Source organism: Octodon degus, unplaced genomic scaffold (genome assembly GCF_000260255.1).
Source record: "Octodon degus isolate 3935 unplaced genomic scaffold, OctDeg1.0 scaffold00085, whole genome shotgun sequence".
NCBI classification, from domain to species: Eukaryota; Metazoa; Chordata; class Mammalia; order Rodentia; family Octodontidae; genus Octodon; species Octodon degus.
The window spans coordinates 2,334,764-2,349,586 of NW_004524661.1; the positions used below are offsets into that span (position 1 = coordinate 2,334,764).

The 14,823-nt window shown below is 34.3% G+C and overlaps 1 protein-coding gene across 3 annotated transcripts in view; it reads left to right on the forward strand.

Moving 5' to 3' along the window:
- Positions 1 to 14,823, forward strand: part of Rpgrip1l (RPGRIP1 like) — a 112,876-nt gene that overhangs the window by 33,449 nt on the left and 64,604 nt on the right. For all 3 annotated transcript variants that reach the window (XM_004637019.2, XM_023721762.1, XM_023721761.1), the window contains exons 10-14: positions 4,046 to 4,185; positions 9,684 to 9,790; positions 10,072 to 10,122; positions 10,788 to 10,967; positions 11,454 to 11,571. In XM_004637019.2, coding sequence (XP_004637076.1) covers positions 4,046 to 4,185; positions 9,684 to 9,790; positions 10,072 to 10,122; positions 10,788 to 10,967; positions 11,454 to 11,571 — 596 coding nt within the window. The remainder of the gene's footprint in view (positions 1 to 4,045; positions 4,186 to 9,683; positions 9,791 to 10,071; positions 10,123 to 10,787; positions 10,968 to 11,453; positions 11,572 to 14,823) is intronic.

The window sequence follows — 14,823 nt, forward strand, 5'->3', positions numbered from 1 at the left end:
GACCTGTATAGCCACACAGCCTTGTGAGACTCTATGATGGAACTGAAACAATGCTGGTGACACTAAAATTTGAATTTTTTCCACTATGTTTCACTCTCTCTAATTTTAATTGCATTGGAAAATTGGTTATGTGAAAGGGAAACACTCATGAAATAATGGAACTGTCATACATTCAGAAATTCTCATTGATTTACATTTATCTAGAGCATTTTATAATTTCAAATAATTTGACATGGCCTTTAGTAGAAAAAAAGTACCATTTGGCCATTGCTTATAGATTTTTTCTTTTCTTCATTGTGAGAATTAACTGAGCATACTTTCTTGGAATAAAAAACATCAAACTTAGCTGGGAATAATGCAAAAATGAAATTTTGACAGGCATATTTTTCTCATATTTACTTAATCACCATAAAACTTTATCTTTCCATATTAGAAAATGATCTAAGAGTGGAAATCTGACTTTGAAGGATTTTTCTTAAATGTTTTATGCTTGAGCTACATTTTTTCCTGTCACACTAAAAACAGACTTCATTATGCTACTTACATTTGAGTTTTTTATGAGGTATATGGAAATAAATATGTGTCATGAGTGTCAAAAAATTAAATGTCAGAAAACTTTTCAGTATAGCTCAAAACTCAACAAAGTGTGTGTATATAGTAAATAGAACCATGAAATTCTCTAATAATGATTTTTTTTAATGTTTTCACAAGTTTAGTTGGAAAAACTACAAAAGTCAACACCATCTCAAAGATTCTTTATAGTTCCTTTGTTTTAGTACATTGTTATTCATCATTACCAACAACTTATGTTCATCAAAAACTACATATACTCCTTGTTTGGTTAGTCATAATGATAACATGTTTTTAAAAGGACAGCATTTGTTTGCTATTCAAAATTGGCTAGTTTTCAGGAGAAAAATATGATTCACAGATTGCATTCTCATCTTCCTTTCTCAAATGAAATGTTGAATGTGTTTATTACTTGACATATGACATATTAGAGAATCATGTGGTAAGAAAAAACCCTCATGTTAGTATTTGGTATGAGTCTTTTTTAATATGCTAAAACATTTTTGATAAAATGCCAAGAAATAAGAACTGTAAGAAATGTTCAATTTAAAAGCTCAGAATAAATTTTTTACAATTAAATCTTTCTATTTGGTCAGAGAGAAATTCTATACTATAATGTGGTAAAGCTGTGTTCCATTTTTGAAGTTTGTATAGTTTTAGGGCCATGTAACTAGTGAATGCAATGGTCCTTCGACTGTAATGTATGTAAATAACCTAAAAACTTACTGAAATGTAAATTTCACCACACCAGAGCCTCTGTGCGCGCGCACACACACACACACACACACACACACCCCAGCAGTCCAAGTTCGGTCAATTTGAAGTTGGGTCCAGAGAATTTGTTGGTGATTTTAAGGTACTAACTCCTTGAGACACATTGATCTAATGCCTGTTTTTAAACTTTTCATGTATTTCATGACAGTAATCTTTTTAGAATTAGGTGGATCAAGTTTCTGTGTTGTGATACATATTCATCTAATTTTCAAAATTTAATAAGAGAGCACTGCTGACCACCCATAGCCTTTCAGAGCTCCATTTCTATAAAGCAAACACCTGTGCCCTGTAATCTTCCTATATAAAGCACCTATAGATTGTTTATAGATGATTCAGAATTTATTCTTCCTCATCTCTCACATTAGGACTCCCTTGAGTGTTGGAATAAATGGAATTTCTTATCAGAAAAAAAGGACCTGAGGTAGAGAGGAATTCTTTGGCTTCTATTTTGATCTTATCGTGTTTTTGATCCAGGGGGTTTGTTTACAGTGTGCTGAGGTCCTTGGCTGCCCGTAGGCATGCCAGTGACCACAGGCACCAAGGGCGTTCCACTGCAGACTGACATGTTCTCACTTTAGCAACATCAGGTAACAGTAAAATGGGCACAGAGACTTGACTATCATCCTCCCTCAGCCATCACTATTGGCAATATACAAAAACATTTTCATGAATAAAAGGTTCTCAAAGACTGTTCTCATATGCAGATTTAATCATGTATATAGCTCTTGCAAAGAAAATGGAGCCAGATGTGGTTCACCATTTATAGTTACACAGATGGCTCCAAGCATAGAGGAATACAGTAAATTCAAAAGGAATTCCTCATGAAACTCCAGTGGAATGTAATCCTAAATTTAGAGGGAAGATAGCGGTGGACTAAATTCAGATTGACTTATGCTGATTTACACTAGTATTTTGTGGGTTTGGAAAAACCAGGCTGCTAAATTGTTCTTAATTTAAACACATACAGCTTCTGATGTTTCTGCCAGATTAGCTGTTGGTGATCTTTTTGCTGGTACTAATGCTATTGGAACACTACTGTTTTTAATTTTTGGCATCTGATATAATGTATGCTGCCTATTTCATCATGCTAATTTTTTTCCAGGCAGTACATGTTTTCAATAATATAGGACACACACAAATACCTACACACATATATGCACATATAAGTACTCACCTCTATGTATATATGTGTATGTTTGATGTATAGATTTTGATGCAATACATAAACTGTATTTTTTTTTCTTTTGAAGTGAACCTGTAAGGGAATATTCCTTATTTAGTATTTAAATATGTATTTTATTTGGATTTCATTTAGGTCTAGGTAATTGTACTTTTGATAAGATTAACTTAAAATATTGATATATCAGATCCCTGCTTTTGTTAAGGTTCCATATGTGAAATAAGAACATTGATAGGAGAAACAGATGTCATATTTAGAGGAGCTTCTAGAATTCCACTTATTTTCAAGGTTATATTATTTTTAATGCAATAAAAATATTCAAAATGTGAAATAAATACACAGTTTTGAAAGCTGTGCCTCCCAGAAAGGTATCTCTTTTGGAATAAAACCTTGGAATTAACTGGGAGCAACATTAAGGGCAATTTTCAAGAATGTGTTTCTTTTCCATTTATTTCATCATCAGTATAAAACCTGATGCTATAAAATTTTGTTTTACTTACTGGGTTTAAGTTCCCAGGAGTAAGGGTCAAAACTGCTGATGATTATTCAGTCATACAAGCTTCACAGATAATGATTTTCTGCTAAAATGCAGATCAAGATTATTTTTTTCAAAACCTTGGTATTCCCTAGGAAGCTTTATAAAGTTTGAATCCCTGGGCTCTATGACCTTCATTTTTAAATCTAAGTGTCAGTGCCACTGATGTAACACCATTGTTTATGTCAGTATTCAGGGAGCAGTAGACACATGTTTATATTATGCCTTCTGTGTACCATTTAGATATTTTTGTCTGGGTCTTATGATATGCTAGGGCTTGATTATTAGGAAATTTTAACAAAAATTGAAACAGCTAAACTTTTATTGAGGAATAGTAATTCTATTAATTCTTCATTTATATTAGTCACAGGACATTTATTTTCATCGCAGTCATGTGTTATAAGTAAAATTGTTTGTTCTGAAGTTATTGCTTTTGAATTTTTAGGACAAAACTGCATTATTACTACTTCTTAATAAATATGAGAAATGCTGTCCTGTGGTTCAATATGCTGTAATTTTGTGGCCATCATTCTGTGAATATGTTATAATTGCAGACTCTAAAAATTTCACCGAATTGTAGATCAAGTAGAAAGTTCATTTTCTCAGTCTTATGAGGGTTTGTAAGTGGGAGAGAATGGTTTTATCCAGTGTCAGTTGCTGAGGTTTGGAATTGTGGATTCCTCTGGAGTATGTACAGTATCTGAATTCCTTTACTAGCCCCACAAAAGCTGCACACTGCCAACTTTTCTGACTTGAGAGCTCTAAATTAAGGCCAGTTCCTTTGCTCATCCCACAAACCCTTTCATGTTCCCTAACCGCAGCCTGAGAAAGGCGCCTTGGTTTCAACAGCAGCAGACCAGCATATGTTTACTTAATTCCTAAGACATGATGACAGTGGTCTCTGTGCCACTAAAAGCTTTTCTCTTTATTATTTTCGGTTGATGCTGATTTCCAAGTTTTCCTTGCCTGTCACGTGTGTTTTGCAGTGCCTTCAGTGCTGCCCATGAAGAGCAATGGAAGTTAAAGGAACAGCAGCTCAAAGTACAGATTGCTCAGCTCGAGACTGCCTTAAAATCTGATTTAACAGACAAAACTGAAATCCTTGACAGATTAAAAACCGAAAGAGGTACAAATAAGATAGCTACTGACTTACTTGTTTCATATAGCTGATGTTTATTCTGTGACTCAGTCAGTATTTGTGGTGCCTGCTATTACCAGTTACTGTGCTGTTTACCGAGGATACACCTGTAATTAACAGCCACCCACTTTCATGGATTAATAACATGCCCAAAATTTTCCTTACTCAGCAAGAAAGGAGATTGACTAGATAGATAGATGATAGATAGATCGATCGATCGATCAATCGATAGATAGATAATTTTTTTACCCTGGGATTTAACTTGTATTCAGGTTGTCCAAAATTTGTTCAGTTTTCCTGAATTTTGAGCTTTTCTTTAGTTTTTTGGAACCAGGAATGGAACTCAGGCCCTTTTGCTTGCCAGGCAAGTGCTTGTTCTACTGAGCTATCTCCCTGACCTCCAAGCCTTTCTTTATTCAACAGTCAACAAATGTTTATTGAGCACCAGTATTTCATAGGCAGTGTTCTAAGTTCTGGAACTACAGCAATAAACAGAACAAAATATTTTCTGTCATAAAACATAAATTTAACAGGAGAAGCCGATAATAATTATGTAAGTATGGAATATTCCAGGTAGTGGCAAGTACAATGAGAAAAAAAGAAAGCAGTGTAAGGTGACAGAGTGGTAGAAATTACTTGCTGTTTTTGATAGTTTGGACAAGGAAGATCTGTTTGTGAGGTTCATGAACTTAAATATGAGGAAACTTGGTGAGAACATCCCTGCCAAAGTAATAGTCAGTAGGTATCACATTATGAGTCACAGATCTCACCCTTCTTGTCTCAAAGGAATAAAGATTATAATTAAAGACATGTGAACATATCTTCAAAGATATCTGCATCTTCATACACATAATGTGGGTCGAGTGTTGTACCTGTTTGCTAGAGCACTAAATAAACCAAGTAGTTTGACAGGAAAGTTGCTCCTTTGAAAAACTGGCAATTCAGTTGCAGGAGAATGTGTAAAAGTTTAATACAGACTCAGTTTGAAAACTGTTTGTAGTCAGTAGTCTTACATGTCGATGTAGGTGACAGTGCTATATTTTTCTGACTAAAGGGAACATTCTTTCCCCTTTTAGTATTGCTAAAATTGTAATTCATCCAAGTGATAGCATCTCATGGCCATGTTTTTCACATTTTAACAAGTCTAAGCATCGCATATTGGCACATGCCTGTAATCCTAGCCTTTGAGAGACAGAGGCAAGACGGTCACTGCTAGTTCAAGCCAGCTTGAACCACATAGTGAGTTCAAGGCCAGCCTGAACTACATGGCAAAACCCTGTCTCTGGGGCCAGGGAGATGGCTCAGTAGAATAAGCGCTTACCTGACAAGTGCAAGGGCCTGAGTTCAATCCCCAGTTCCAGTTCCACCAAAAAAAAAAAAAAAACCTGTCTAGGGGGGGGAAAAGTCTAAAATAGATACATCTTCCAATCAGTGGGATCCTAATTCCAATGAAACAGTAATCAGTATTTTTTCACAGTGATTAAATTTGATGATAGATTATTTATAAATTTTCCTAAAAGATTGAGTGCAGTAAAATGCTTGTATGTTTTCAGACCTGGTGAACATTTTTATACAGTATCAAATACCTAACAGAAGGGCCGGCCAAATAGCTCAGCAGATTAAAGTGCCTGCAAGTAGGCGCAGGGGCCTGGGGTTCAATCCCCAGGCCTGCCTTGCCAGTCCTGCCCCTAGAATGCGCTGAGACTGTGCGTGGTGGCACGCGCCTGTAATCCCAGCTCTTGGGAGGCTGTAAACAGGAGAATCACTACAAGTCCAGTGTAGAAGTGAGACCCTGAACACCCTGTAAACCCTTCCCTAAAATACAGATAAAAAAAATAAAAAACTAACAGAATGCTTTGCCTTAACAGTTGCTCAATAACTTCTTGTTTACTGAAGGAAAAGAAAGTGCTCCATATTTTTCTTTTCCAAAAACAGATAAATTTCTGATTCTTAAGGGAAAGGGAAATGAAATATTTCTATACTTTCTGCATTTCCTTAGATAGCAAGAATTCCAAAACTATTATCTTCTAGGTATGTGAGTTGATCCCTGAAAGGAAATTCTTCTTTCTCTTGGCTGTGCTGGGGGTAGAACTGAGGCCCTTGCAGATGCAAAGCAGGTGCTGTGCCACTTATCCGGGTCCCCAGCCCAAGAATCTCTTCGGAAGGGGTAGAATCTATTTTGTTTTCTAAACCTGTTTATTGTTACTAAACATGTTTATTGTTGTTAAAATAACTCTAAGAGGACCTTTTAATCATCAAGTATTATAGCTAAGGTATTTTAATTCATCTGTTCCATCTTCATCTTTTTTAATGACATCTTTTGAAGGATTTTGACTATTACAATTCATGTTCACTATGCAAAAAGTTCAATAAACAAAATATTCTAATCACTTAATTTCATAACTGTCAAAATAATCACTGCTAATTTTTGATGAATCTTTTCAGATCCATTTTGCATGTATAAACAGAGTTAAATAATGTGTTTTTTATTTAACTATTGTGAAATCATTTCTTGAGTATAAATTAATATCATCATCATCATTTATAATGATTGTTACAGTTTTTCAAGGTGTTGATGGATGTACCATGCATTATTTAACAATCTTCTGTTGGTGAATATTTAAGTAATTTCATTTTAAATACCATAGGCAACATCTTTTTACACAAATCTTTACATCTACATCCAGTTATTTTCTAAAGAAAGTTTTGTTATTTTTCTTTGAAAAGTTCAGACTCAACATTCTAAAGACTTTTGTTTCTTTGTAGAAAATGTTACAATTAGTTATAAAAAAATATTAGAGCCTTTTAACCTTTTTTCCAGGGGAATAATAAATAAAATTGAAACTGTCTACTTAAGGAAATCTTTTAACACTGAGAAAGTTCCTCTCTGTTACAGATCTTGAAATTGTTTAATTTTACTTTGAAATCTCCTCACACATTTACCTTTTCATGTATCAAATGTTCTTTGCCAGAAGATGTTTCCCTGCTTCTTGTAGTCATTCATCTAACTGGCAAATTATTTTTAAAGAATACTCACCTCTTTATTCAAGGTACAAATTAGTTTCAGATTGTGTGAATATGCGGGGGAAGGATATGTAAATGCAGCTTGCATTTGGTTAATGCTTAAATTAACTGCATGTGTTTAAGGGCTTGCTTTTGAAAGTTCCTTTCTATCTTTAGCTGAAATGCATAATTCAGCATAATGCATATGGTTATATTGATCACAGCTGAAGATATTAGCACAAAGGAGCTCTGAAAATTGTTTAGTTGAATTGTTCTCTGCCCTCTGCTTATTAACGGTGTGCTCGAAGAACATAAGTTTAAAAGAGTGAAATGTTATCTCATTTGAATAAAATGCTGTTTAGCTTACCCTGCTTTTTGTCAAATCATAAGGTAAGGTTATTTTTCATCATGTACAGAGCACTTTGATTTTTCATATTATAATTCAACAAGCCTATTTCCTCTTTGAACTATAGCATTTCAGTATTTTTAAAGACCCAAGAATTATATCCTTAATAAACAGTTTTGAGAAAGGAAAAATGCAGCATACAATTCTACATAAATTCAACAGAGACATGGTTACTGGTACTCAGCAATAGCTTCTCCCATTAAATTATTTTCCCACATATAATACCCTAGTTTTAAAAACATCAGTGACTGAGGACATAGTTCTTGAAACAGGAATGAATAGATGGAAATGTTTAAATAAGTTCATTTGTACCTATTAGTGTATCATTCTTAGGAACTCTGCTCAGAAAAATTCAAAGGAGAGAAAACTGGAGCATGAAAGTAATAATCAGAATACACAGAGTGTTTGAGCTAAAATGGAATAATTGTCTTTATACTTTATACTTCGTTGTACTCTCAGAATCCCTATATGTTTTGTTGACATAGTGTGAAATTATATTACCCTCAGTATTTCTGGTTTTTACATGCTTTGGACTCGACTTTTTTGTTTGCTTAATTGTTCTATCTAGTTGGTGATTTAATAATAAGCCTTATATTGTTATTGTAGTCCCTTACCCAGAAAAGCTTATCTGATAAGAACTTATATTTTTATTAACCTTCATTTTTCATTTTACAATAGCTATTTAATAAATACAGCTTTTTACCTTCAAATCTTCCAAGTATTTTACGCTTTCAAAAATTTTTGGTTCATCCATATAAGCAGCTTGTACTGTAGGCTAACCTTTTAACCTCTATCAATAAGTGTTTATATGTTTGATATTAAAATAGCTTTGTATCTGTATTCCCTTGGGTACATGTTTTTTTTAATTTTTAGATTGTCAGGAAATATGTGACATGCAAACCATCCAAGTTTATTCCATGTCTTAACTGTGTAATTTAGTATTTTTACTTCTATGTGATATTTATAGCTTGGGAACACAAAGCCTTACAAAAGTCAGAAACATATTTTTGTATAAAATGCAGTCAGAATGCAAATGCATTCATGGAAAGAATTTTTGGCAAACGTGTTGATTTTTTTATGAAAAGGAAACAAAAATGTGCAACTTAAATTGAGAACTTATGATAAACATAAATCGTTGAAAGCAGAATAAAATTAATGGAGACACTTTGGATGACAGAGTTTAGAGTTAGTCCACAGGGAGGCAACCAAGGAGGATAACTGGCTGCCACGATAAACGCCAGTGAAAAGTGAGGCTTAAGTACATGAGGCTAAAGAACGCAGTAAATTTGTTAGCCAGCTTTATGCCTTTTGAACAAAAGTTAAATGTTTAATAAAGAGTAAAAATTAGGCTTAGTCTCTTTATGAATTTACTGTATTCTGGACTTTGTTTTCTAGCCCTGTGTGTGGGTCATGAATGAGTGCCTAGGCAGAACACACAAAAGTCATCTACTCGTTAGTTATATCTATAAGCCTGTGTCCTATTAATTAATAGTTTGAACTGAGTGAATAAAAGACACACATGAATTAGCATTGATACTACTTTACACTGTTTGATAATCTGTTTCATCTATTGGAACAGATTTCTTTTAAGGATGGTTGATGAAATTATAGATTCACCATTTATCAGATAAATTATTTTTAATGCAAAGACTTTATGCTAAGTTGGAAAAAGAATATTCAAAGCAGTCAATTAGAAAACTAAAGACAAATTCTTTTTGCATGCTTTACAGGACCTTTAATAAGTAAGTAAAAATCATAGATTTTGCAACATGTATTCTTAGACATTTTAAATAGAATGTTCCTTTGAAGTCCCAGAGACCACAATTTCCTTGTATTAATACTATGAACTTAAGTCTTAAATTTTTGATAAGCAAGTGAATCATGTGGTGGACACATGATAGTGTTCATTTGTTCCTCGCTTCCCTGCTGCCTTTGTTTAGGTGCTAGCTCAATTTCCTCTCTGACCTGAACAATACTAAAGCAAGCTTGGTGTGTAACAGGAATTAAATTAATTTAAAATGTGTTCTTAGATCTAATTTCCACTTACCTTTCTAATTGCATTGATTTTATTTTTAAGACCAAAATGAGAAACTCATTCAAGAAAATAGAGATCTACAGTTACAGTATCTGGAACAAAAGCAGCAACTTGATGAACTTAAAAACCGCATGAAGTTTTTCAACCAGGTGAACTATATTCTTACCTAGGAAGTAAACTCAAAATGTTTATTTACATATTTTATCAGAGAGAAAACACCATCCTGCAAAACAAAAGAATACTTTAATTCTTAGTATCAGGCAGTGTATGTGTTGTGCAGGGATTGTGAATAGTTAGAATGTCTCCTATATTTAGTTTATTAATTCATACTATTAGGTATCTTATGTACCATCAGGATAATCTGAATAGTTGGAATGTCTCTTGCAACTTCCATTAATATCTCATTTTGAGCTTCTTTACTGTATTGCAGGAGAGTGATGTTAGTGCTGATGAATTAAGTGAAGCTCTTCTGCTTATAAAGGTAACTTTCTGAACTTGATGGATTTGATATCTTTATGTGAAACCATTATATTTGAAGAATGAATCCACTAGATGCCTTCTGAAATTTAATATATCTTTTACAAGTGTGTGTACGTGTGTGTGTGTGTGTGTGTGTGTGTGTGTGTATGACATCAACTCTACTAAGAGTCAAGTAAGTGAGCGGGTAGTACTTAGTTACAGCATATGCTTATTTCAAATAACATCAAGATTACATGAAATTAGACTTCATTAATTATTATTTAAAATATTTTAACTGTAACATACTTTACTTTCACTTGCCTCATAATACTGATCAACAGTTTTCAATGGATTTCAAGGTCATAGGTAAAGGACTGAATTATAGTAAGATATTTTATAATTGTGGAATATTCTCTTACAGAACACAAAAAATAATTCTTTTTACATTGAAATGTATATTTTATCAGAAAAAAATGTACATGATTCTTTTCATGTCATGAAGTAATAAACTAATCTATAACTGTTCCAAATGTTTATTGAAATATATGTGTTAGGATTGTTTTATTCCTGTTGAAGAACAGAAATAGTGTCGTTAGTCAATGAATTCTTGTTTCTTGTTATATCAACATTCATATCATCACATTATAAAAATTCTTACTGAAGTAATAAAACATGTTTCGATTTTAGGCTCAAAAAGAACAAAAAAATGGTGATCTTTCATTTTTAGAGAAAGTAGACAGTAAAATTAATAAAGATCTAGAACGTTCCATGAGAGAACTACAAGCAACTCATGCAGAAACAGTTCAAGAACTTGAAAAGACAAGAAACATGCTAATAATGCAACATAAGATTAACAAAGACTATCAGGTAATGTAATATGCTAAATTCAGAGGATAGGATTTCTGCCACATTGAACTGATAATTTTTTCAGAAGTGTCATGTGTTATCATCTGTTATAATCTTATCACCTATTATTATGTATTACAACATCCCTAGAATTTAGCCTTGTGATGAAGTAGTCAGAATAAATACTTTAAAAACAATTTCTTGAACTTCCCTGGTTTAGGGGATGAAGAGTGCCAAGGAACTCACCTGTATAGTGTTAGCATATTCTGTAAGGGAGTTACACTTCCCTGCAGTCCTGCCACAAGTGACTATGTTGGCTTCTAATGAAATGGAAACTCATCTTTATCACAAAGAACCTAGAGTTTTGTTTCATATACTACTTTTCTGAACACCTCCACACATAATATTCTAAATTATAAGCTATTTGAGGTCAAAATGCCATGGTTCATAGTAGCTTTGGAAAATGAAACTAATAATTACTGAAACTTACGATTTCTTATTTTTTAGATGGAAGTAGAGGCAGTGACGCATAAGATGGAAAATTTGCAACAAGATTATGAACTCAAAGTAGAACAATACGTTCACCTCCTTGATATCAGAGCTGCACGCATCCAGAAACTAGAAGGTATGTCATACACAGTCTTGTATTCACAGTAACTAAATGAATGGGTTTGTAAAAGTGGAAAAGTCATCCAGGTCTTCACTCACAATGTCTTTATGCTGTGTGTTCTCCTAATTCATAGTAATGGTACTGGAAAGACTGGTTTCGTTTTATTCTTTCCTACTCAAACATTTTAAGTTAAGTCCTCCCTGCCTTTTGAATTCAGTGTTGTAGGCAAGATTTCAAAGAATTTCATAAATACTGTGGATTCAAATTTACTTCCACCTTTGTGAAATCTCTTCTCAGCAACCTACACACCTCAGCCAAATAGGTCTGCTTGCTTTTGTGAGCTTAGGTTTGCCCTGTCCCACTGCCCTGCTTTTGTTTTTGCTCTGTGTCAAGCTTCTTTCTACCTTGACCTTCAGCTACACTCTTCTCAGCTTCAGAATCTAACTCAAGGTCACCTGAGGCGCTTGCTCAGGCTGTGGCTTATGGAACCCTTCCCTAGGGGTTCTGGGCCCATGACTGCGTATTCCCTGCAAGTTATTCAAATACAAGTGTGAGACCAGACATTAAAAACACTAGCTTGGCACTTCCTATCCAGTTTTTCTGCAGTATACTCAGAAATATATCTGGAGAGTATATAAATGTTCTTCAGCTATTGCAGTCTTGTATCTTCCATGTAACCACAACTTAAGCTCCACAGTGATAAGTACTAGACTCATTTGTAGTCCCATACAAGACTTTAATTCAGCCCCACCCCAAGGGCGCACTGAGACGGCGGAGAAGACTGGGTATGGTGGCACACGCCTGTAATCCCAGCACTTGGGAGGCTGTAAACAGGAGAATCACTACAAATCCAGTCTACGTAGTGAGACCCCAAACACCGTGTAGACCCTCCCCTAAATACAGGGAAAAAAAAAATTTAATTCAGCCATCCAAACCAGCAGCATTTTTACATTCTTCAAAACTGTTGAGGATCCCTGAGGCCTCTTGTCATAAAACATACTTGTTGATGTTTATTATATTGAGAAAATTTTAAAATACTTATAATCATGTTAATATAATTAAAATTAAATGTATCAAACATTAACATATAGTATTTTTTTATAAAGTATCTTTAAAAAAATTGTGAAAGATGTGAGGGCAAGCCCGCTGTGACATGTCATCTTTTTGATCACCAGGATTGATTCAGCTAACCTGGTTGGGTAGGTGGGTCACCTCATCCTGCCTTACGGGTCCATGTATGACAATTCTAACACAAGAAAACTTTTTCAGGAAAGGGTATAGAAGTAGCTGTGCTTCCCTACTAGAATCTCTCAAAAATCCAAAAAAAAAAAAAAAAAAACTTGTGAAAAGAGTGAGTAGCATTATTTTAAAGTTTTTCAATTATTTTAGATTTTTTTTAACATCTTTGTAAGTCTTGTTAGGCCTGGCTTAATAGAAAACAGCTGTATTATTACATCTGTTTCTGCACTTATTCTGTTGTGATATTATGCATTATGTAGCCTCTAAGAAACTCTATTGTGCACTTGTGGGTAGATAAAAACAAAAGCAAATAGCATTTTAGTATTATTGTAAAAATTGTTTTGACCCCATAGACCCTGACACAATTTTAGAGCATCTCCAGGCTTCAAACAACACTTTGAGAAACTATCCTGCATGAAGAAAGATGAAATAAATACTTTTATCTGAGTGAATAGGGCTTTCCAAAAGTCAGGGATCAGTGTGTACCTTTTATTCCAAGTAGTACTCAATAAAAGTTTCCTTAGAATTTTCTTGGTGAAAACAAAGGTCTCAGAGTTAAGAATTTTCCTCCTTTTAAAGTCTTACCAAATTTGTTCTCTAAATTCATCGACTCATCCCATAAACATAGTCAGACTGCTAATGCATTCTAAGCAAAGTACTAGCCAGTAAGCATATAAATAGGGAAACAAACTGAGGCATCACCTTCAAGGAGCTTTTAGGATATAGACCAGTCAGTATGTGGTTATACTTGACTATAAAGAATGTGAAGCTAAGAAAATGCAGAAGGTATTGTCTTAGTCCATTTGCACTACCATGACAGTATTTGAGACTGGGTATTAATAAAGAATCAAGTTTTGTTCTGTTCTGTTTTGTTTTTGATTCTGGGGATCAAATCCAGGGTCACACACATGCTAAACATGTACTCTACCCCTGAGCTCTACTCCCAGCTCCAGAGCTTTACTTCTTGCTGTTAGGGCAGCTAGGAAATCCAAGTTGAAAGAGTCTATTTCTCCCACACACCTTCACACTCCCTCATCCCATGGCAGAAGACAGAAGGACAAAAAGCATGCACAAGAGAAAGCATGCAGGGACTGAACTCACTTCTCAGTAAAACCACTCAAGATACCAGACTCAACCAGGGATAAACAGCTGTAAGCTATTCATTAGGACAGAGCCTACAGGAACTGAGAGCCTCTTAAAAGCCTTACTTCTCAACTCTGTTGTGCTGGGAATTAATTTCCAATATAGGAATTGTGGAAGACACATTTAATTCATAGCATGTATCCAGGAAACACTGATAAGAAAATGCCTATTCCTACTTAAAATTTTAGGGAAGACTTCACACAGTAAGTATGGGACTTTTAAAAAACTGACTTCCCCTCATGAAAAAGACAGAATTCACCTCTAACTGAAAGTCATGAAGCATATTCCAAGTAGTAAGACAAGTAAAAACACCCGAACTGTAAACTATTGTAGTACAATTGAGAAACTGCACTGTAGATTCAACTAAATGGAACTCAGGATTAGTAAAGGGATGGGCACCCAGAGAAAAGGCTGAAAGAACAAAATTAGATTGTCACCCTGGTAAGTTTAAAATTTATCAACCTAGAAAGCCACTAAGGGACTTTTAACAATTTTTTACTGTTGCATTTTGGACGTTGTGCTACAGGATCAGACAAATGAGGGAGCCAAGTAAAGAAATATTTTGAGTTCTGTGTTCATCTAGGTAATAAGCTGAAGGTATAAAAAAGACACAGTAAGTATGGGACAAAGACAGATCTGGTAAGGATGTACAAAAGTGTTAAATACTAGTGACAATATAGACCTGAGTAACATAACCTAAAAAGGTAATTGGAACGACTCTGGCTTCTAGTTTGGGAAACTGCATGAATGCTAACACCATCACCTGAACTCAAAGCACAAAAATAGGTAGCAGGTAATATGGTACCTTCTATTTGGGTTATATTGAGTTTGATGTGCCTTTAGGACATTTTGAGAGATAGAGAAGGTGAAGTAAAACTATATATA